General features: G+C 34.6%; 1 protein-coding gene across 8 annotated transcripts; it reads left to right on the top strand.

Moving 5' to 3' along the window:
• The first annotated feature begins 513 nt into the window (after nucleotides 1-513).
• On the top strand, nucleotides 514-21727 carry LOC147065062 (cytochrome P450 9e2-like). Of its 8 annotated transcripts, none has more exons than XM_085957013.1 (10): nucleotides 514-648; nucleotides 3167-3389; nucleotides 9320-9483; nucleotides 10860-11003; nucleotides 11832-12037; nucleotides 12657-12897; nucleotides 14744-14968; nucleotides 17210-17313; nucleotides 18050-18218; nucleotides 19170-21727. In XM_085957013.1, the coding sequence occupies exons 2-10, from the start codon at nucleotides 3178-3180 to the stop codon at nucleotides 19343-19345; spliced, it is 1641 nt and encodes a 546-aa protein (XP_085813139.1). In that variant the 5' UTR covers nucleotides 514-648; nucleotides 3167-3177; the 3' UTR covers nucleotides 19346-21727. The 8 variants fall into 8 exon arrangements, with proteins under 8 accessions (XP_085813139.1, XP_085813141.1, XP_085813140.1 ...); XM_085957014.1 differs by lacking the exon at nucleotides 514-648 and adding an exon at nucleotides 2326-2375; XM_085957010.1 differs by lacking the exon at nucleotides 514-648 and adding an exon at nucleotides 2326-2539.
• Nucleotides 21728-23154: the final 1427 nt, after the last annotated feature.

The raw sequence follows: 23154 nt of genomic DNA, 5'->3' as shown, positions 1-23154 counted from the left end.
AGTGGTATAATCTTGTTAGTAATGTATCCATACAACACATTTCTTAGATATAGGAGTCACGAAAGGATGATTAAAAGTAGGTACTGTATAAAAAAAATGTGGTGGCATTTTGGCACTGCCTAGGGGCGGCATTTTATCTAGGGACGTCACTGGATGACCGTATAGTCATATCTTTCCGATAAGAAAGCTCACGGCGAACTGTTCTACGGTGAAATGTAATACGTACAATTTACATGTAACCCTTCTAGAGTCTGTCTTCTATAAGCTGGCGTGACGGTTTCCCCCCCGCTTCACCATTCATCTCGTTCCCTCCCATTAAAAACTTGACAGTTGAACGCAATGGCACAATGCTTTCCGTGTGACGTGTACGCCAGTTTACAGAATACAGACTCTAGGTATATAATCCAAATTCTTTGTGATACACACAGGATAAATAATAATATGGCCTTGCAGAAGTAAAATTCTTATCATATCTGATAAAGATATTAGCAGATATGAGAGATTCAGATAATTAAATAATCTACGACGAGTGTTTCACTCAAATGTTTTTTTAATTAGGTATCTCACTAGGAAAAACAAAGTAATCAACTGATTTATCTGTTTTAATATGATAATATGTCATTATTACTGTGACAGTGTCCAAAGCAAGTAAGTTGATTAATAATTAATAACATACACAATTCAGAACATACCATAAAAATATCTATTCCTGCCCGACAGAACTCGAGTCAGCAACCATCAGGTTAATTAATGACAAGTCATTTTTTGTTGTCTTTCTTAAACATTATTCCCTAAATGGTTACAAAATGTCCATTGAACAAATTGAAAACCTGTGAAAACTTAAAGCAAAATCAAAACGTTGTTTTTACAAATTTTTCATCACTTCTAGGATATTATTTATCTTTGCACCGTGAGATTTACCGTCATCGACATCAGCATGGGTTCAATGTGTTTTTTTAATATCAAGAATTCATTCTCTTTCAAATATTTTGTCTCTTGAGATGTTCAATACCTTTGTTCAGACACTTAAACATTGCAGTAAATAAATTTTTGTGTCTCAGGTACCTACTCTACTTATATTTTATCTTTTTTTTTATAATATTATTAAATAGTCAGATTATTTTAGCTTTTTCTTAAATTTCTAAATGATATATGAATGGTCGCTTGACATGAGTCTTTCGCTGCCATGTATTTCCACTATGCATTGATTTGTCAATAATTCACCAGTTTTTCGCATAGAATTTGATCAACGGTTATCTACTGTATGACCGCTTTTGTAGTAGTAGTAGAGTTAGCAGAGCGGCCGTCTATTGAAGCGTTGGGTCGCAGGTTCGATTGCACACTGGGCAAAAATACGGATGTGGTTTATTTTAAATGTATGATTGATCCAATGCAAGGATCTAATCGATTGGATCAATGACTAACAACCGTTCTTCCCAAGAAAAAAACACTGTTAATATAACCTCAACTGCGTGGAGGCTCTGATCAATTGCCGGCCACAGACGGACAGTTCTCGTAACAGGTTGAACATGCCAGTTAATAACTATACAGTTATCTTTGGTAGATAATCTGCGGCGCCCATAGACGGACACTTTTCGACCTTTCAGATATGTGCCATGTTCAAACTGCCAGCGACCCCCCACTCCCGTGTTTTTGTAAAAATGTTGGAATTTCAACTAGCCGAAAGTTCTCGTTTGACGTTAGATGCTGGTAACGTAAAGTAGGAGTAGCTGGCGCGATTTGGCGGCAAATTTTGACAGTTCTGTCATAGTTCGTTCGTAAGAAGTATATTATTTTTGTTGCGTGTTAGTTCTTTTGCGAGATACTCATATTATATAATTACGAATATTTTGGTGTCAACTAGGTACCGCAAACAATATTTTCCACTACTTAAATGTAAATAAAAAAATAAAATGTAAACTTGATGTAAAATAAATCTAGACAAAAGAAATATGTACTTACGTAAATTTAGTATTAAGTTAATGTTATAATATGTACCAAATTAATAGATATTATTCAAAACCAATAAGTAAATTGTTTTGGTGATTGAATAAAACATATTACACAAATTTAATGTATATAACCCTGATTTAAATAAAACAATACGTATGTATTTTATCTTAATTAAATTTTATTAAAACAACAATAAGTATACTATGAATAATTTATTCAAAATAAAAGAATCTGGACATATATTTACACAAACAATAAATTGTAATCATAATAAATCTAACAAAGTAAAAATATTCGTAGATCAATCGTTCGTTCAAGTATACCCTACTTAAAACTAATTTAACACATGGCACCCCTGTGTATGATCTCGGCGAACATAACCTCCATAGTTTTTGACACTTGATCTGCCACAGACAATAACTGTACGTATATGGGCACGTCTGTTGACAGTTCGACAGATTTTAAATGGGGTTGGGGTAGTTAAACTGATCTGTGGTGTGTCCACTAACGTACAGTTATTGAACAGTTATTGTCTGTGCCATGTTCAAACTGCTACGAGAACTGTCCGTCTATGGGGGCCTAATGGGTCTATTCTATACATAAGGCGGCTATCAGCGGCTATCGACAATAGTTTATCATATTTATGTATTGTGGTATTATAATTGTTACAATAAGTTAGCCATCTAAATTGTCAAAACTATCTATCTCGCTCTAAAAGTGGACACAAACAGGAGGGGCGGGGGGGCGCTGTTAAAACACAGCACTTTTTGACAGTTTAGAAGGTTAACTTATTGTGAATATTGTGAATTGTGATAAATATGATAAACTACTATCGATAGCCGCCTTGTGTATAGAATAGAGTGAATAGACCTTACTTTTACTAGCCGTTCACAGATGGACATCTCCACCTAATTGCCATTTCATCACTTTGGTCATATCTATCATATTACCAATATGCCACATTCTGTTTTTCTTAATTTTTGGATCTCATACATGAGCATTGATTGAATACTTTATGCTTTGGGATTTCACTTTGATTCAGCCTCCGTGTCAATTTTGTTCAGCAAGCAACATCTATACACACAATATTCTCGCAAATAGACGCAGTTGACTCACACATACTATTAAGTGCTATCGGTGAAAATCATTTGTAGGTTACTCAAGCAATTTTTGCCTTTGTGATATTTACAATTACCTTTATGTCTTGTTTCAGAAGAATCAATAATGTTATTCTTCGGCTTAAGCATCGCAGTCTTAGGAGTTTTCCTAGCCCTGTACATATACTGTATTTGGGAGAAAGGATATTTCAGAAGGAAGGGGGTTAAGAGTTTGCCCCTAAAGATCCCTATATTGGGACACACCGCAACGGTTTTGACATTCAGAGAACACTTGATAGACTTCTTTTCGAGACTCTATACAACTTTTCCTGATCAAAAGTAAACATTTTAAATTTTATTAGCGTCGCTAAATATATTATTTTTAAACTTTTTTGTTGTAGTATTTTAGATATGAAAAAAAAGTAAGTAAATTAAATGGATTTTATCCACCTGATTTTCAAAAATCAGTGGTGAACATCATTTTTAACCCAAGGTCACTTTATCAAGGGAGTTTTATCTTGAGTGCCAATTAGGAAGTTTTTTTAAACTATCTCATCCAAAAACAAAATATTTTTTTTCTATATTACGCGACCCGAGAACTACAGGGTTCTAAGTGGACAACTGCAGCAAAAAGTTATTGGCTGTTGAAGATTTGAACGCTTGTATTTTGTTAATTGTGAATGTTTTCAATTATTTTTTTTGATTGAATATATAAATAATGGTACTGCTATGGTGTAACTATCAATAAAATTACGTTAAAACTAGTTTTTAATAGTTAATTTTATATATAATAAATTCAGTTAGAACTCTGTCCACCTAAAATTCAAACAAATTGCCTTTACTACAAGGTTCTAACTGAAATTTGTATTGAAATCCTGGTGATTCAGGACACATAGTTTCACTTTTCATGTTAAAATAAATAAAATTCTTGAAAGTTGTCTAATATAATATTTTTTTCAGGAGAAAATGTATGAAAATTGTTGGGAAAATGGGAAATTCGGAAAAATTTCAATATTTGTTTTGTAATTTTTGTTTAATACCATTTTAAAATGAAAATTATGTTGAAAATATAATTTAAAAATACAAAACTATTGTTGATGCAACAAGCCCAATGTTGATTGTTCAATTTCAACTGACTTGTTCTACATCAGATACATTTATTGTAATTGTATGTACAAGATTGTTATTACAAAGGCTGTGGGAATGTTGTGTAAAAATTCTTCTATTAAATTATTCGCCTCAGTTTTAGAATAATCTTCAAACCAGCAAGAGGCATATCTTTAAGATCCATCATAACATCATAATTATATTGTATAATTAATATACTTAATCTCTATAATGTGGGAATTCTCAGGAATAGGGATTTTAGAATACAATTCTTCACCTCATCTACTGAGATTTGACACATCTCAAACATGTATATCACTTCCAGGAAGAGTTTTAAACTTATAACATTAAATTAATGAATGAAATAGCTATATAATACTCTCAATATTTAGACATTATTATTAACCAGAGGTTAACGAATAAAATGTACGATCTTCATTCGACATTCACATTATGAAAATAATCAATTGTGTAGGTAGGTATTGTAATTAACGGTTTGTGAATATGTAACTGTAACCCTGTGGTCTTCAGAATAGCATTTTTTCGTAGTGCGCAATGGTTGTACCTTCTATAAAGAGAAGATATTCTTCTTTCACCCTGTCACGACCCAGCATTGGGGCATAAGGCAAGCACAAGTTCGCGCCACTTCCCTCGGTCCGCCGCCAACTCTTGCGCCTCCCGCTATGTCAGACCTGCTGCACGTAGGTTGCTTTTGTGGCACCGCTGCAGGGTGAGGGAAGGCCGGCCATGGCGACGGAACTCTTGCAGCTGTGCCATAAGGGTAAGAAGTGTCACACTCTTTGGCGGCATCCGGACACGTGTCCTAGCCACGTAAGGTCGTAAAGCGCCTTTTCATGATAACCTCAATCACCGAAGCCGTGTTCTCTTACCAACTTCTCAGAAGGTAAATTAAATATATCTTTGTTTATTTATACTATTTCTCAAAAAAGTTTTTGAACAGAATGATTTAATATCAATAAAGAAATATAAATGTCACAGTTTATGGCTTTACGCTCCAAGCGAACCATGCTTCAGCTAAATAAATAACCGCTGATGTGTTTTTCTGTGCAAACTGAAAATCTGTTTGGATCCTGATCGCTTTGCGCGCATGAACTGAGTATTGTTCATAATACTGCTACATGTTCTACTTCGCGAAGTGAGTGATACACGTATGAATAACAATGAAAAGTTGAGCGATATCTTCAAAGATGCAGGCAGTGCGTAGCACTTGCATGGTATTAGAGGAGCCGCCGCTGATTGTAACGTCGTTTGTAACAAAATTAAAAAAAAAACGATAATATAATTAAATCTTACTTACATTTCATAATACTATAATTCATCTATTAGTGAGTTCACAATTTACTGTTGATATCAAATATCACGAAACATTTTTTTGAAGTTATGTATCTCGAAGCTATAGTAGTTTATGTAAATACTCGTGGTTTCTAGTTAAGTATACTGCATGAAGTCCTAATAATAAATTTAAAATAAAAAACAACAAGATTTTACTCTTCATATTCCAATTAAAACCATTTTAACAACCACGAAATGTCAAAGCACATAGAACTTTGTAGAACGACAGATCTTTGTAGATTATGATAGAGCTCTGTAGTACCTCAGACATTTTGTAAAGTGCACATAGAACTCGGTAGTATTAGGGTTTAATGAAAAAATATAAGAAGGATCGACCTCATATTGATATAGTATGTAGATAATGTAACTTGAAAGGCTGCCTCATTATTACTTTAGTTTGGCCAAAAATTGACACTTCGAACCTTGTGGTTCTCGGGTCGCGATTAGCTATACGCAAATAAAGATTCCATTCCTACATACTAGTGGCGAAGGGTGGAGGTTGGCCAGTGACGTCCTGTGGGGGTAGGCAGATTGAGCGTCGCTTGGGGGCGGCAGTTACTCGAAGGGCGGAAAATCGAGAAGAATCATTTGGAATATATAGAAATAACTACCTAAACTTAATAATAACAAAATTATCTTTCCATTAAAACATTCAGCTCACTGGTTTTGTCAGGTTTGCGATGTCTAGTTTACTTCCGTTGCCCTTTCCGTTGATCAGAAAGGACACGTGCAGATTTGCAAATAATTACAGATGATAAAAATACAGTATAAAAAAATGGGGCGGCAGTTTATCTAGGGACGTCACTGACGTTGGCTGCACTTTACGGTCCGGGAACGCCACATTGGCGTCCTTAGCGAGCCGAACGTTACGGTCCGGTGACGCCGACGTGGCGTTTTAACTTACGCATATCTTTACTGTGAAAAATAAATATTAAATTTAATATTTGGTTGCAAGATCTATCGACAGATGGTTGAATGACATGTGCAAGAAGTAAAATCACGATGGAAAAAAAAATATTTCGGTGTTTTTACAGAGATGGCGGACGTAATACCATTCAGTATTTTTTTGTACCTATACCATTTTTTTAATTAGTTACAAGCCCATTTCTAGGCGGGTGAATCACGAGACATAAACAAAAAAAGGTAATAAACACTCAATGTTATATTCCAGTGTCGTCACTTCAACTTCGAAATTTAATTGTCGACCCTTTTCAGTGGCAGTCAACCATTTATGAACCTGCATTCTTTTTTAAAAAAAATGAACGCGATTTTTAGCTATGAAATTGCGTGCTATTTGATATTTTGTCTTTAATGGTTTACTACCCATGAAACGTCCACCATGCTTCATCATCCATGATAGAAATTTTAACTTGAAAATGAGAACAGTTATAAATGTGAACTTGTATCGCGTTATTTTCGTTCGCTTTTTTCGGGAGGTTATTGCTTGTGTAACTGCATAAATAATAGCTATTATTATTTATATTTGTTGCACTAATTTCATTGAAAAAATAATTAATCTAAGTATATTTTAGCTAGGATATATATTTTTTATTAGTTTTATCTCCAAAAAAACTTTTTAAAATAGAGGACCAATCGTTTTTAGAGGAAAACTATGCGGATTGTATGTCAGATATTCCCAGTGACTGTGAAGATATCGGAGATTTTAGTGATATTGAAACAGACTCATTTGCTCCTTTGAGAACACGCCCACGTACAACATATTTCGCGAGTGATTCTGAGGATTCAGAAACTGAGGCCGACAATGATGGAACGATGATGATCCGCCGAGAGAGAACAAGCCATTTGAAGGATTATCAAGAATAACATTTGACACTGATAATTTAAGTCCTAAAGCTAAATCTAAAAAATGTGTGGACATAACCATGTCGGAGTTGAAAAAGTGGTTCGGTTTGGTGATAATAATGGGCATTGTCAGAAAAGCGACTCATTCTTATTGGCCGACAAATCCACTTATTCCACGTAAGCGGTTTTTCAAATATTGCGTTATTTACATTTCACTAATAATGAAAAATGAAATTTCACGATTTTTTGTTGAACATAAAGTTTGGATCGAGGATATACAGACATCTGAATCAATTGATGTTGCGGAAACGCATGCACCTTCTACATCTTCTGATACAGATTCAACCCATAAAACCAGTTCACCTACTTCATTACAAAGACTCTCTGGCAGTGTAAAACAACATAAAATATTTCCGGGGATTTCCGCAACTAATAAACGTTTAAGAAGAAAGTGTAAAGTGTGTTCCTCACATAAACTTCGAAAAGAACCTATTTACATGTCCAAAGAGTGTAAAGTACCTCTACATCTACATATTGGTAATTGCTTTTTTTCGTATCATTTAAAAAAGTGTATTAGTTGTTAGTTCATTTACATTCATAGTTTTATAAACTATTTCAAATAATTTCAGTTTTAGTGTTTAATTTGTTTTAAATCTACTCGTACACTATATTATTATGTGCCAATAATTATTTCATGCCTAGCCAGTTATCTAAAGGTATCCATAAGATTGAGTGTTGATTCAAATATTTTTGTGGAATATGGATGTTTGTTTTACAATTTATTGCTCTTAGATTTTGTTATATGATTTTTTTTACGCACGCCTCTGCACTGTTATTGGATTGTCTCGATTCCTACAAAAATACCAAATTGTAATAAGCGGTGGGAATGTATATGCGTGCATTTTATTTAATTAAATTTACGCGAAAATATGCACGCCACTGCACTGCCTCTATCGCTAGGCCTCAGCCATAAAACTCGTAAAACCAATAAATCACTAAATAAGTATTCGTTCGGGAATGAATGTGCATTTATTTTTAAACACTCACAGTTTGTGTGAAGTCTTTGTTATTTTATTATATTTGATAATCAGAGATATGAGTAGTAGCGCTAAAAATGAATTGATACGTATTCTATAGCGGTGTAAAACATTTTGTATTTGAATATTTTATTACATTTTTTAATTAAAAATAATATATTGTGATTGCTTTATATCAATAGGCTGTTTCCTTTACATTATATTTAACAAATTGAACTAATCTAATAACATATAATTAACAATTTACGAAAATTTACAAATTATATACTTTACCTTTATGGAACGCGGGCCAGAGGTTGACAAGTGTTAAATAAATGACACAATTTGATGCATTGATATATTTTAAGTATTTTCTGAAAATTTTATTGAAATATATCAATAGGTTCAAAAGTTATAGCATTTTTGACTTCGTGATCGAAATTTGTTGATTTTCATTTAAAAATACCGGATATTGGTGTAGGTACGTCGCAAAAATTCGCGGATCGTATAGTGTTAAGATCCGACATAAATAGTGGGCAATACTTTGTCAGTCAAATATAACTGAACTAATAACTACAATGTGTAGATAATGTTTGTTAGTTTTAAAAATTCAATTAAAAATCCTGCCTAAGCCAAGTTGTAGTAGATAATAGTCAAAAAATATTCATATATCTAAAATTATGCCATTAAATCATACATAATTTTATATGTAGAATAAAATTTTTATCGATTATCAGAGCAAACCGGGTTAAAAATAAAATTATAAAATACTCTTTCATTTTTTCAAAATTCTTGAAAACCGCAAGGTACATACTGAAAACCGCAAAGTAATAGACACACTGAATTACAGTGACTCATTTTTACTTACTTTACGATTATATTATTAACTTGAAACTTGAGTCTATAGTAATATTCCTTTAAACATTACATTGAATGTTAAAACTTATGACATGATTTTGGAACAATTTAATATTATTATTTTTTGATCAGGTATGTAGGATTCCGCCAGTTGACAAAAACAAACTTGCTGATCAGAGATATTGAGCTGATAAAACAGTTGACTGTGAAAGATTTTGATCATTTCCAAGACCACCGTGCTATGGTGAATCCTCACAATGATCCGCTCTTCGGGAATAGCCTTTTCAACATGGAAGGTAATTTATGTTAATACTATTTAAAGCAGGTTACAATATGTCATTTAATGGGACAGTCATTTTATTTATTTATTTACAAAAATAGTATTAAAAGACAGCAGAGAAAGGGAAATTAAAATAATAAAATAAATTATAAAGTTAATTTAAATAACATAAATCTTTAAAATTTTAATAATTCACGAAAAAAATTTCAATTTTTATGGTGCAAAAACATTAACATTAGCATCTTGAAACATCATATCGTCACTGTTCTGGCAGAAGACACTAATTCGAAAAAATGACATATTGAGTTAGTTGTACCAAAATGTTCCTTATTTCAAACTTTACCATCTGGAAACCTTCTTAATAAATAAACAGTCTTTATTTTAAAGTCATCGTTTTTACGATTAATAAACCCACATGATAGACCATTTCAAACATTTTAACAACTTCAAAGTCAAATTACTCAAAACTAGTATTCTCCAGTTAGTGTGTTCTGTCAGAACAGAGACGATATTATCCGTCCTGCATCAATTCACGGACCAAAGAGTCACTAGAGGATGTCATAATATACCTAGAAGTTTTTTAAGTATTATGTAAAGTTGAATTCGTAGCCATAGCAAAAGTAGCCTTGGCATATTGAAAAATATTGGCAATTTGTTTATAACCATCATTTTTGGCACCCTTTTGATGTTCAATATCCTAAATAATGACGGTTGTATGGTAAAGCCGTAAGATTTCTTTTTCACATTAATAAAACACACAAGCAATCCAACATGAACGCTATTCGATGTGACCAATTCCAGAACCTCTATTGTCTTTGAAGTTTATGATCATGTAAGTATCCCTAATTCGTTGCATTTTTACCGTTCTTTGCAGCATGGAGAAAAAATGGAAAATTAAATCTTTCAGACTCGCTACAGTTCTGCATATTTTAGGGTGATGTTCAATGCATTATAGCGCCTATACATGTGCATCGATTTACTGGCGGCAATAGTACGTCTTTTAAACTATCGTGACAATTACTGTTTACATGTAAAGTGCTGACTGTCTCTCTAATCACATTCTTCAAGAGTAAGCGAGACGCGATGTTGTCATTTTATGGTACTATATCATACTATTTGACAGGTAGTGAAAATCGGTCAACCTGAAAATTCGTTCGTAGTTCGTTTTATTGCCGGCAGGTTCGCCACTATTGTTCAACTGCGCAAGCGCAGATCGAAAAATTCCTTACTGTCACATGAAAATTCAGAAGCTTTCAAAATTTTTTGTTTATGCAATCTTGCCAACTGCAGGATAATACATTTTCTTGTTATGGCCGTGATAATACTTACTGTCAACTGTAAATTCATGCACGTGCAAATGGGGTATTATGTGAATGTTTGGAATGTTTGCAGGACAGAAATGGCGTGACATGAGGGCGACCCTCAGTCCAGCTTTTACCACTTCCAAAATGAAGAATATGTTTTTATTCATCAGGGAATGTTCAAATCAAGTTAGAGACTTTTTTAATGAAGCTATGCAAGAAAAGATTAACAAAGGTAGGTAACCGATTAGTGTACCATAATAAATTGTATTTCATTTATTTTATTCATGAAGAGAGTAGCTGGTTCAAAGCTATGATGTAGATGTAAGCATTTGAAGAAGGAAATGTCAACTGTTAATAGACCTAATAATAGAGCTTCCAGACGCTTAACATACATAATTTGCATATATATCGTCACCTCAATACTACAACTAGATAACTCTGATTTGGTTTGGAAAATGAAATTTAAGCTTTACTTGATTGACGTAAATCTAGGCTATAATTATTACTTAAAATAAAAACGGAAAATTGTGCTTGTCTAATTGGAAACAATTATTTAAATAATGTTCAATTGTATGAAAAAATATTGTAGATATATTATTTTATTTATTTAATGTATGGTTTTAAAGTTACCAAATATTTTTAAACACAAAATTAATACAGTTCCAATTAACTTCTGACTTACCTAGTTTTATCATTTTGTAGAGTAGTAGTAGAGAAATGTAGAATCACACTCAATCTCAAAAACAGTGAAAATCAAGTTATCTAGTTGTAATATTGAGGTGATGATATGACGCATAAGTGGGGTTTAATGGTGAGTCCAAAAAAATAAGTGAATATAGTGACAGTCTTCCATTGAACAATGTGAAGAAAACGCGCTGACATGAATTGAGACTACCGCTGCCTTTCGAATGACAATTATTTTTGAAAATATAATGTGGTTTTCTTTATTCTCTGCTGTATGAGGGAATGAGTTTATTCAAAGAATTAAAAGAAGGTTTACTCATATTATATTCTTAAAATACAGTTTGTTTGTGAAAATATAATTCTTTTTACTTGCCAGAGCGTGGATATGTAGAATTGGAATTGAAAGATACTTTTGCGAGATACGGAACTGATGTCATAGCATCATGCGCCTTTGGAGTGAGCGTGGACTCCTTACGGAACCAGCAAAACGATTTTTTCCGCATGGGGAAGACGGCAGCTAACTTTTCAGGAATCCAGCAACTCAAATTTTTTACTAATGCAGCTTTTCCAAAGTTGTCTGAGGTATAATACTGCTTAATTCTTTGATTGGGTATTTTGATATTTATAATTTGTTATGTTCATATATGGAAAATTAAGAAATTTGAATTTTTTTAATTTTTAATAATAATATTTGACATATCATTAAAATGTTACGCATGCATGTTTGATTCAGTGCAAGGACCCCATGGAACGATCAATATAGCTAATAATCATGCCTCATTCCAAAAATTTGTTAATTCATTAAATGCCGGGTTGTATTGACATGGAGGTATGAGAAAATAAAACCTAATAAACATATTCATTTTTTTTTTTGATTTATTGTATACTAACTTGTGTTTTGGTTAAGTATTTCACAATGATTCCAAGAGATGGCAGTGTGTGTACAATATATTAAATTATTTAAAACAATCAAACAGGGCTAGTACAGAAAGTACAGCATACATATACGCTCATTTTCTTATTGCGTATAAGTGCGTAAACGTGCTTGTGGCATACATACAGTTAAGATAACCATTTAATACTTATTTATAGAAGTCTTACTATGCATCCTTAAAAGTAAGCTTTCTTTCATGAATTTTCAAGATATCAGTATAATCATGTGCACTATTGTAGCTCCTTTCATATTGGTTTTATTTAACAGATGTTTAGTTGTTTGGCGCTGCATGACAAATCAGTTGTGACATTCTTCAGAAGCCTAATCTCAAACAGTATGAAGGAAAGAGAAACAAAGAAGATCGTCCGACCAGATATGGTCCACCTATTGATGGAGGCGAGGAAGGGGACTCTCGGATACGAACCCGGTGCCACTGAAGTGCAGTCTGATGAAGGGTTTGCTACTACTCCCGAATTCTCTGCAGGATATGTTAGTGGAATAAAGAGAAGTGAGTATTGATTTGATAAAGATATATTTGCTTCAAATGTACAGCCTTTGTCAGTGCTCGGTGTAAAAATCTGGCCTCAAAAGTGATTCTACTAGTATTACACATTCAATATATTCGATTCATAGTTGCCCTTGCCACCAACTTAAGGATTTCTCCACCGCAGCCACAATGTATCAAATCTCTGCTACATGACTATCTCAATTATTCTTTATTCTTTTCAAGAAATATAATAATTTTATCAAAACTATCAACAGTTAACTCCATTTCAATGACCATTAACCAGGAAATACAACAATTATGGGAAGCACGTTACCTTCTGAGTGTTTTAGTAACAAGTTTTAGGGAATGGCTTTAATCCGAAAGTTTTAACCCAACACAGCAACGCTAACTAAGGTGACACTTGCCATTTACTGCGGCAATTACACATGGTCGAAACTGTTTAATTGCGTTGATTTGCCGCCTTCGCTACCTGGATATCACGTCTCCGAATGGAGTGGAGGGTTGTGTTAACAGATTTGTTTTTACGAGAAACGGATGTTAGTACCCAACCCAACCTATTAGGTTGTAAAACAATATGTGTATTTGCCAGACCCAGGATTCGAGCCTGGGACCCACGACGTTATAGTCCGACACTTAAGTCTCTCGGCCATTGTGGGGCCGTACTTTACTAATACATTAAATAATTATACAGATTAATTGGAGTGCGGAGAAATGAGGTATGAACTTAAACATGTGTTAAAAAATATGCTATTTTCAATAGTTATTTCTGTATGTTATTAAGTTTCGCACAAAACCAAAATGGGCATTCAATATTGGTAATATTTTAGGATATTCCGAAAGCATTATATTTTAAACATTTCAACGCTTGACCGTTATGATTATTCTGCTCATGAGAAATTCGGGTTTGGGTCGAAATCCCGAATGGCCGAATTCCCGAAGGCCGAAATCTCAAAAAATAAAAAAATAAAAACAGTAATAATTGCGCAATCTCAACACTTACCTTGAATTGCGCAATTTTGTAGACCCATTTTTGTAGAACAAATGGGTTTTTGTCTCTCTTGCAAAAATTGCGCAATTCAAGATAAGTGTTAAGATAATTCAAGATTTTTCAAGATAAGTGTTGAGATTGCGCAATTATTGCTGTTTGTATTTTTTTATTTTTCGGGATTTCGGCCTTCCGGATTCCGGCCATTCGGGATTTTGGCTTTCGGGATTTCGGTATTTGGGATTTCGGCATTCGGGATTTCGTCCGGCACCCGAGATATTCTATGGATATACTTACGAGTAAATAGACAAAATTTTGTTGATATCCATATTGAAATGAATTATGATGCTCCTAATATTATTATTAAAATAGATTTATAAAACAGATTCAAACAGTTTGGGTGTAGCAATGTCATAAAGTGTGTTTCTTGCGTATAACGCACAGTGGAACCTCGACTTTATTATTATTAACTTAACTCTGAAACGTTATACCATTGTGTTGCTTCTCAGTACGGCTACGAAATTTAGTGACAACCTAGTTAACCATAGTATGTTCTACTAAAATAACTAAAAATAATTACCATTAACTTTATGTTTAACACAAAAAAAATTGTTTGAATAAACTGCAAACGCATGCTCACAGTTTTTAAATGAATGTAATCAGTCAAATCCATATTTACCAGCGACGTTTTCAAAAAATATTTAATTCAGCCGTAGAAATTATCTCTTACTCTACACATAGAGCGGAGATATAAGCGTGCCGAATGCTTACTCACTCGCACTTATGGTTCGTTTTTGTTCAATCATGGAAATTCATGGAAAAGTGTGTTTTCTGTTCAAATCGTAAACATTTTCATTTCAGATTGGTCGGATGACGAGCTGGCGGCACAGGCAATCTTATTCTTCATAGCTGGCTATGAAGGCGTCTCCACAACACTCTGCTTTTTGCTGTACGAGTTAGCATTTCACCCAGACATCCAATTCAAGTTGCAGGATGAAATAGACCAAGTGTCCGAGCATTGTCTAAATGGAGAAGTGAGCTATTCTGAACTGCAGTCTATGAAATACTTGGACATGGTTGTATCAGGTACCTGTTTTCTGAGCACAATTTTTTAATGTCGGTATAACTGAAAATTAACATACTACATGTCAGTGGCGAAGGGTGGAGGTAGGCTGTTAAGATCCGATATAAATAGTGCATACTAAACTTTGTCATTCAAACATATTTGTTTTCATTGAACTAAGACTACAATGTGTAGATAGCTTTTGTTAGTATTTAAAATTCAATTAAACCATATCAAATCCAACGTCTTAAGCGCACTAGAAAAGACGATACATGCCATGTCAGAATGGGCACTGAAAAGGGTATTCACAGCATTGGAAGTCTCGGCCAAAAAGAATGAGCCCAGAGATAAACGATAATAAAACACAAGATATGCCTGTCTTTGTCAAACCAAAAGAAACCGCAATTTAATTAGACATTGGTACAAAACAGTTTGACACAGTCGGCAGTTTGTTCTACCGTAGATCTCTCATGAACCGACATAATGATATCATAGAGTAATTAATTAATAAGATAATCATCTCAGCAAATCTACGCTCACTTCCAGGTTATTCCACTCAAACTATTCACTCAAACTCATATTTTTGGTGCTTCCTAAAATATTCTCTGTTACACTCACATGACGGTTTTGTTCAGGTTTTGGATTGTATCGTCGCAACATGAATGATGTCAAATAATCTGATGAAATGATTGATGAGAGGATTATGTATTTGATGGCTAGGTTAACCCTGGATTGGAATCTGCGAATTATTGCTGATTTTAACACCTAATTTTGGTGTTTAACTTACATATTACTAGATATTAAAGAACTCAGAGTATAATAGCGCCTGTACAAGTGCATTGATTTACTGGCACCAATAATGTGTAAATTAAACTATCACAATAATAAGTGTTTACACACAAAAGTGCCAATTGTCTCTCCAATCTCATTCTTCAAGGGTTGGTGAGCACGTTGTCACCTCCGAAAGGGGGGGGGGGGGGGTAGGATGAGCTGGACTCCCCCTGATGATGTAATGTCATCGTCAAGTCATGGTGGTATCGTCTGCTTCTTCTTTCGGGGACATGCTTATGTTGATTGACAACGCGGAAGTACAGGCGAAAACAGGGCGTTTATTGTTCGGAATATAAATACAGTAAAGTACAGCGTAGGAAATATTCAAAAATATTTAACAATAAAAAAATAATAAATTTAAAATGGCGGTGACGCCGAGAGCGCGGCGCCACAGCTGGCGTCCGCAGAGAGTAGAGACCAAAAACCGAATGACCCTAATAGGGGCTGGTAGGGCAGAGTAGGTAGTAATAATACCCAACAAACAATTCACAATTATTCTATCTCTGACAAATGACAAAAACAGCCTCTGGCATATGTACCTGGCTTGTAAGTAGGTACCTCAGGTCTCATATTTCAGACCTTTTCTAGGTACATGCTTTGGAAAGGGGCTGTGAATTTCTTGGAATTATTACTACCTTCTGCATTTCTTTGCTTGTTAGCTACATATTTTGAAATATTTGAACTAAGTACAAATACATATTTTTTCAAAGTAATCTCAAATCAGATATTCTAGGTGCTAGGTACATTGTATGGCTGGGAACTTTGCTTCCAATATTGGTCAAAATTTGATGAAATGTAGGTAATAATATTAAAAAAATGATATTAATAATTACTATTTGCTTACGGGCTAGAAATTTGCCTCGCAGTCGATCTGTTCATGTTTGCATGAATCAGCCCAATGATGATTCAGGCCTCATGGCCTTGGATCCTCTGAGGATGCCATGGTTTAGGCGGTATCAACGTTTGTTCTCTTTGTGGTGTTATTTCGAACAGATTGCAAAAATCGTTAAACATCAAAATGCCCTGCCCGGTGTAGTTTGTAGTTTTTCCGCCACGTTCGCCAATATATTTCTACTGAGCGTGCACTGATATTTTGCAGGTTGTAACTATCGTGTGAAAATTTAGAAGCCGGTGAACTTTGACAATTGAATGCAGTCTTGCAACTTGTACGATGAAACTTGTTTACACTTGCATTTTCTCATTATGGCCACAATAATACGTACTACCAGCACGTATAAATGGGCTACAAGTATGAATTTAGCTATAAATGAATGTGTATTTATGTGAATTTTAATGACTGGCCTGTCAGCTACACTTTCATAAATTTGAAATCTGCATAGAATATAGAAGAAGGTTTATCATCAACTTTTTTTTGTGAAACCAACTTGTGTGTTAATTCTGTAATTTTTATGAATATTTTTTTTGTGTTTCAGAAATTTTGAGGCTGTGGCCCCCTGGACCTTCACTCGATAGAAAATGTGTAAAGCCTTACATTTTACCTCCACCGAGTGACGATCCCGAGGCGAAACCATACCATGTAATACATAAAAACTAAACTCTTCACGACACTTTAATAAAAAATCCACAATCATAGATTTGAAATAAGACAAGATTTTAATTTAAGATTTTTTTTTTTATATTGAAGAACCAAGTCAAAAATGTCTTCAATGTGATGTGACCAGAACGAACCTATGGAATCTTTGGCGGCCCAGGCAAATAATATTTTGCCTCCCATGATCAATGGTTACGTGTAAATTGTATGTAAAACATTTCACCATGGCACAGTTCGCCGTGAGCTTTCTATCGGAAAGAGATGACCGTGTACTATACGCTCTCCAATTTTATTAGATTCAATATGAATATTAATTCAATTTTCATAGCTGATTTTGGCAAAATTCATGAATTCAAGAATGAAAACCTAACCTAACTTAATAATTAATCCAGTATATCTGCTATTTTCAAATTATGTATATTCAATATAAAAGAATGTTACACTCTCAAATGTTGCGTCTTATTTATTGAATAAAAAAAATAGTTTATTAAATTAATTCATATTTAAAATGCTTATTTATGCAAAATCTCGATAGTAAAAATTGGTTTGGAATCAACCTGTTCGTCATACCTAGCATTACCTAAAGGGCATCATGCATAACCTAATTTGGATTAGTCCAAATTTTACAATGTTTATGTACAATAATGAGTTTATAAGTAATTTAATTGGATGGAAGATGACACTTTTAATTGGCTGATGTAATTGTTTTAAATTGTTCCAGATGAAAGTGGGTGATATATTTCATTTTTCAATTTATTCAATCCATCATGACCCCGAATTGTTCCCTGATCCAGAAAAATTTGACCCGGAGAGGTTTTCTTCAGAAAATAGTTCGAGTATTAAGCCCGGAACTTATATTCCATTTGGTTCTGGACCCAGGAATTGTATAGGTAAGACTATAGAAAAATTTAGCAATGTGCCAGAATGTATGACATATCCTCACTTTGGCTCTATTAAAGTCATTTATATCAGGTTAAGATTGCTTGATCGAACCATGCAACGATCTGCAAGTAAGCAAAGGGCTACAAACAAAGGCCCAGTATTTCCATACCTGAATAAAAGGTCATGGATATTTTTTCCCATATCATTGATGAATATGCACTATTTCCATGCTTGACGAAAATCAATGCTCATAATAATATGACATAAGTACTGAATATTACTGATGGCATCTACTATGAATTTATGGTGGATTACCCGTTTCTGGAGCCAAGTCGGTCAAGAGCAAAAAGGTCACGGTTTCATATGATCGAATCCCGCATCTCGCAAATTCACATTTTTTTTCCAATGAGTATTAGGAAATATTAATCGAATGCATTGAGAAGATGGCTAGCATCTTTTATAAAAAAACTCTTAACCTGTGACCTCCTTGAGAAGTGGGGTAAGATAATTGAGCTAATGTTTATGAGCGAACCTCGTTGTCCAATGCATAAGGTACTGGTTTCTCATATGTGGATTCCGGATTCAATACTCGGTGAGGTCATAATATATCTTTACAATTTTCTGACGCCTAGTTGATTGTTTCGCTACTGTAATTGGACATTGCTAAAAGAAATCAATTGAAATGCCCCATATTGTGTAGCATAAATTACTTTTGGGTACAGATTTGGTAATATACTTACCCACGAAACATTTAGTGGGTAGAAAACTACACAAAATAAAGATGTCGTCTTACCTCATGATGGAGCATATTGTGATATATTTGTAACCAGCAATTTTACCATCCTAAGGAAGCAAATAATGGTGAAACCGGGTGACAGATATGGTACCCAAATAACAAACTAATAACTAGATGAAAACAAATATAACCAATTTAATTGTAAACCCCATCATGATTTCAGCATCCAGATTTGCCCTGATGGAGACCAAGGCAATAGTCTTCCACCTGCTGTCAAAATTTACTTGCATTCCAACGGCAAAAACGGCAAGGCCAATGAAGCTGAAAACAAACACCTTCAATCTCGCATCAGCTGATGATTTCTGGTTAGGATTGCAACCGAGGACTAATATGATTTAATCTAAATTTATATTATGGTGGATGATGGGACATTAATATCTCAGACTATGATGACATATCAGATAGCGTTTTGCACACGTTTTGATCACTAAATGGCTAGACAACACTGAACTCACCCATGTCTTTCGATGTGAACAATCAGTGATCAAAAATGGCATATTGAGATAATATTGTGATGTTATAATAGAATTATGTAAATAAACACTATAGTTTCTATTCTACTATAAGAATTTGGATTATATAGAATGTCTCTATTCACTATGTATATTATGATATTTGAACATATTTGCCGAAACGAATGAAGTATGGTTAGGTTCGTAGACTGCACAGATATCAACAACACTAAATTGGCATTTACGCTTTCTTAACCCAAGCAATGGCTGTCACTTTTTGATATTCATTGTGTTTATGATGTTTATTAAGTTACGTGTAGTACCTAAATGTTTTTACAAGATTTCACAATGTAAATATTTAGGAGTGAATCTACTCACTAATGCAAATCCAATGGACAAAAGAGAGAATTAATTTAATCATTGAGTCTGTCAGAGGTATTCTATTAACGCAATACATATTGATACCGGCCTTTCTCCGTCGAGGAGAATGGTGAAGGCCGTTTCACTAGCAGGCCAGAAGCGGGGTGGAATTGAGAGAAACGCACGTTGTGGTTGCTGGCAGTAGTTTATTTTAAAGCTATGCAGGGTAGTCGTTGGCGGTTGTAGATGCGGTTTTTGCTGACTATTGGCTTCACTGCTGAAGGCTAAAGATGCTTATGCTTGGGGTCTGAGGCAAGAGAGTCAGGGCTTGCGGCTTGCCGATGCCGTCTTTTGGCTGGGCTGGAGGTGCTTGTCGCTTGGCGTCCGACTCCGAGGCGAGAGATGCTTGCTGGGCTGGAGAATCTGGAGATGTTTTTTGTTCGGCGTCCGATGCAAGAGAGTCAGGGCTTGCGGCTTGGCATGCTGCCGATGCGATCTTTTTGGCGGGAGATGCTGGCTGGGCTGGAGATGCTTCGAGCTTCACACCCGAGGCGATGCTTGCTGTTCGGCGTCAGCGGCAAGAGAGTTTTTGCGGTCGATGCTGTTTGTTCGGCGTCCGATGTAAGAGAGAGCTTTTCGCGCGCGTTCAACCGTCAGGTTCGGCGTCATCGCGCTCTCGGTCGCGAACCTCCCTGTTTTACCGACAGATTGACCAGTGGCGGCGCTATCAGTAGACCGCGTCTGTTTTGGCGGGAGCGCGGACGAATTCGAATTTCGGATTTTTGAGGAGGCGGGCTTTACTCGGCGTTTTGGGAAAGATGATGGTTCGGTCCGCCTTTTTAGGTGGTCTCCTGTGGGAGACTTTCATTCGGTATGAATATCCTGCCAAAATATACATAGATACTAATTAAGAGTTAAACCATTATGTACCAAATGAAAACAGATTCAAAAATCTATTAAGTTATAATTGCAACCGAGGGCTACCTGATTTCTATATCAGCTCTTTGTGAGGTTGGTATTCTGTGGTAAATCAGATTATATATTATTGTTGTTTGATTGAACGCATTTTTTTTTATAGGTAATACCTACTTATACTATTTTGGAATGATTTAAAATTTTAGTAAAATGCTAACTAAACAAACTAAAATTTTAAAACATTCCTGATTTACCACAGAATACCAACCTTACAATGAGCTGCCCTAAGAATTGATGTTTTTAGACTTATCAATATATTCACGCCATACACGGATACCTATAATCTTAGTTGACCAGATTAGAATGAGGATAGTTTTTCTTTTCGTGCATTTGGGATAATAAACAATTGAAGTTTCACCACCATTATTGATTTGTGCTATATTTTGACAGCTTATAAGTTGTGAATACAGAATGCTAAAAATTTTCTACGACAACGGTATATTTTAATTGAACATTTTTGTGTCCTGTTCCTGCATTGGTGATATAAATCAAAATGGTGAATGATATTGCTGTAAAGGCTGGTTCGGACTGGTCGAGTGATTTAGTAGGTAACTAAATGTGTCTGAACAGACAAATTTAGTCGAGTGATTTAGTAAAATCATTTAGTCGAGTCGATCCACTTTGTTCTATTTTTTCGGTCGAGTAGCGACCCCCACCACCTCTCACTAAATAATAAACAAGTCTGAGCATGTTATCTTTAGTCGATTTCATTAGTCGCCGACTGCTGTATAAATGAGATAACGTTGGAGCGAAGATACTACTCATAAATTCGTTTTGGAATATTTAAGCCATGAGTGGCTTTGGAATTTCAAATGTCCATTATATAAAAATAAAGGGGCTAGGCAATCTGCTTATAATGACTTAGAAATTATAATGAATATTCCTGGATTTGGTGAGAAGGAGATTAAGATAAAAATTAAATCATAGGGTCAGTATGTACAGGTTTTTATTTTATTATAGGCCTACTTACTAAGTAGCCATTAATTTTCTTTTTAATTTTAGATCTACCTACTCTCAAGAGTTGAGAAAATGAGAGATTGCTTTGTTACGTTGTACTCTCTTCATCTTGACATAGGTCGAAAACTTGAAATTAAAATATTAATTACAAATTACAGACCTACAAACTTATCTGAAGAATGGGATGGGGGAGCCACTGTCGAAAACTACCCAATCAAGACTCCTAACTGGATAAAATCTGACATTCGAATGACATTTTCAAAATGGCGTCCTATGGTACTTCGTAGTTCCATTTTTGGCCATTCAACAGATAAGTTTGTAGGGCTGTGTGAGATTATTTTATTTGTTTTTCTCAATTTAAATAATGGTGGTGAGGCTTCATTTGTTACACCAAAAATTTTTGACAGTTAACATGTGAATAAGGGTAGATAATTAAAGCCTTTATTATTATTATGTATAATCAGGGCTTTTTTTTCCATTTAACGCGGTGGAACGGCGTTCCGGCACCTTTTTTCACGGTTTTATTTCAAAATCAATTAAACGAAAAAATATTTGCGCTTAAGTAATTACAATAATAATTCGTTAAAATGATAAAATAAGGTACAGGTGGAAGCCATTTTGAATGTTGGCGTGTTAGTGTTAGTGAAGTAACCGTATAGTTTAAATAGCAAACATGCGTATGTAACTAGCTTCATATGTATGCTGCGTATTATGATTTTGACAGTTTGACGTTTATCGCATGGCAGCATCTGCGTATATTGTTATTTACGTTTGTTTAGTCAGTTTGTGTTACGATTACGTGTTGTGCAACTATTTTATATATTATTTAGTGCAACCCCAAGTTTAAATATGAAAAAAATTCCCTGTTACTTCTCAACCACCGGCAGCGGCGCCGATTCCGCAAATAAAAAGCTCAAAACAGAAACGATGACAGAAGATATGGAAATATCGGTACATGTAGATGTTCCTGAATCATCTCTAGCTGATCTCGGGGATCAAGGTCGAACTCAAAACGATTGGCCAGACTGCTGGTCATTAGATCAAAAAAACGATTTTTGCTCAAAAAACGAATGGTTGAACGTACACAAAATGAAACTTGGCTGCACAATTTGCAGAAACGTTGGAACTCTTGGAACTGAAACGACAATGGGAATGAAAATATCCAAAGAATGGGCCAATAATGAAATCACGTATTCTGGGAAAGAGAGGAAGCTACAATTGGGGTCACTTCGAAAAAAAATTTTCGATCACAGAGGATCTATTGCACACAAAGCAGCGTTAAAAATCATTTCTGAAGCCAAAAAAAAGCAGATTGAAAATACTTTTTTAAAATCGTTATCTCGCGAAAAAGTAATAACAGCAAACATTTTTCGAACTGCATATAAAGTAGCTAAGGAAAATCAA

The sequence above is a fragment of the Rhyacophila brunnea genome, unplaced genomic scaffold (genome assembly GCF_057557595.1).
Source record: "Rhyacophila brunnea isolate RB1 unplaced genomic scaffold, BYU_Rbru_1.0 scaffold_6, whole genome shotgun sequence".
NCBI classification, from domain to species: Eukaryota; Metazoa; Arthropoda; class Insecta; order Trichoptera; family Rhyacophilidae; genus Rhyacophila; species Rhyacophila brunnea.
Note: the sequence above shows the minus strand (reverse complement) of the source record. Positions and strands in the feature narration are given on the sequence as shown.

Excerpts from the sequence above, each read along its gene's own strand:
- LOC147065062 (XM_085957010.1), top strand. The coding sequence starts at position 2,494 with ATGTTCAAACTGCTACGAGAACTGTCCGTCTATGGGGGCCTAATGG. Across the intron at positions 9,484-10,859 it reads TAGCCTTTTCAACATGGAAG|GACAGAAATGGCGTGACATG; the intron begins GTAATTTATGTT and ends GAATGTTTGCAG. Across the intron at positions 14,969-17,209 it reads CTTGGACATGGTTGTATCAG|AAATTTTGAGGCTGTGGCCC; the intron begins GTACCTGTTTTC and ends TTTGTGTTTCAG.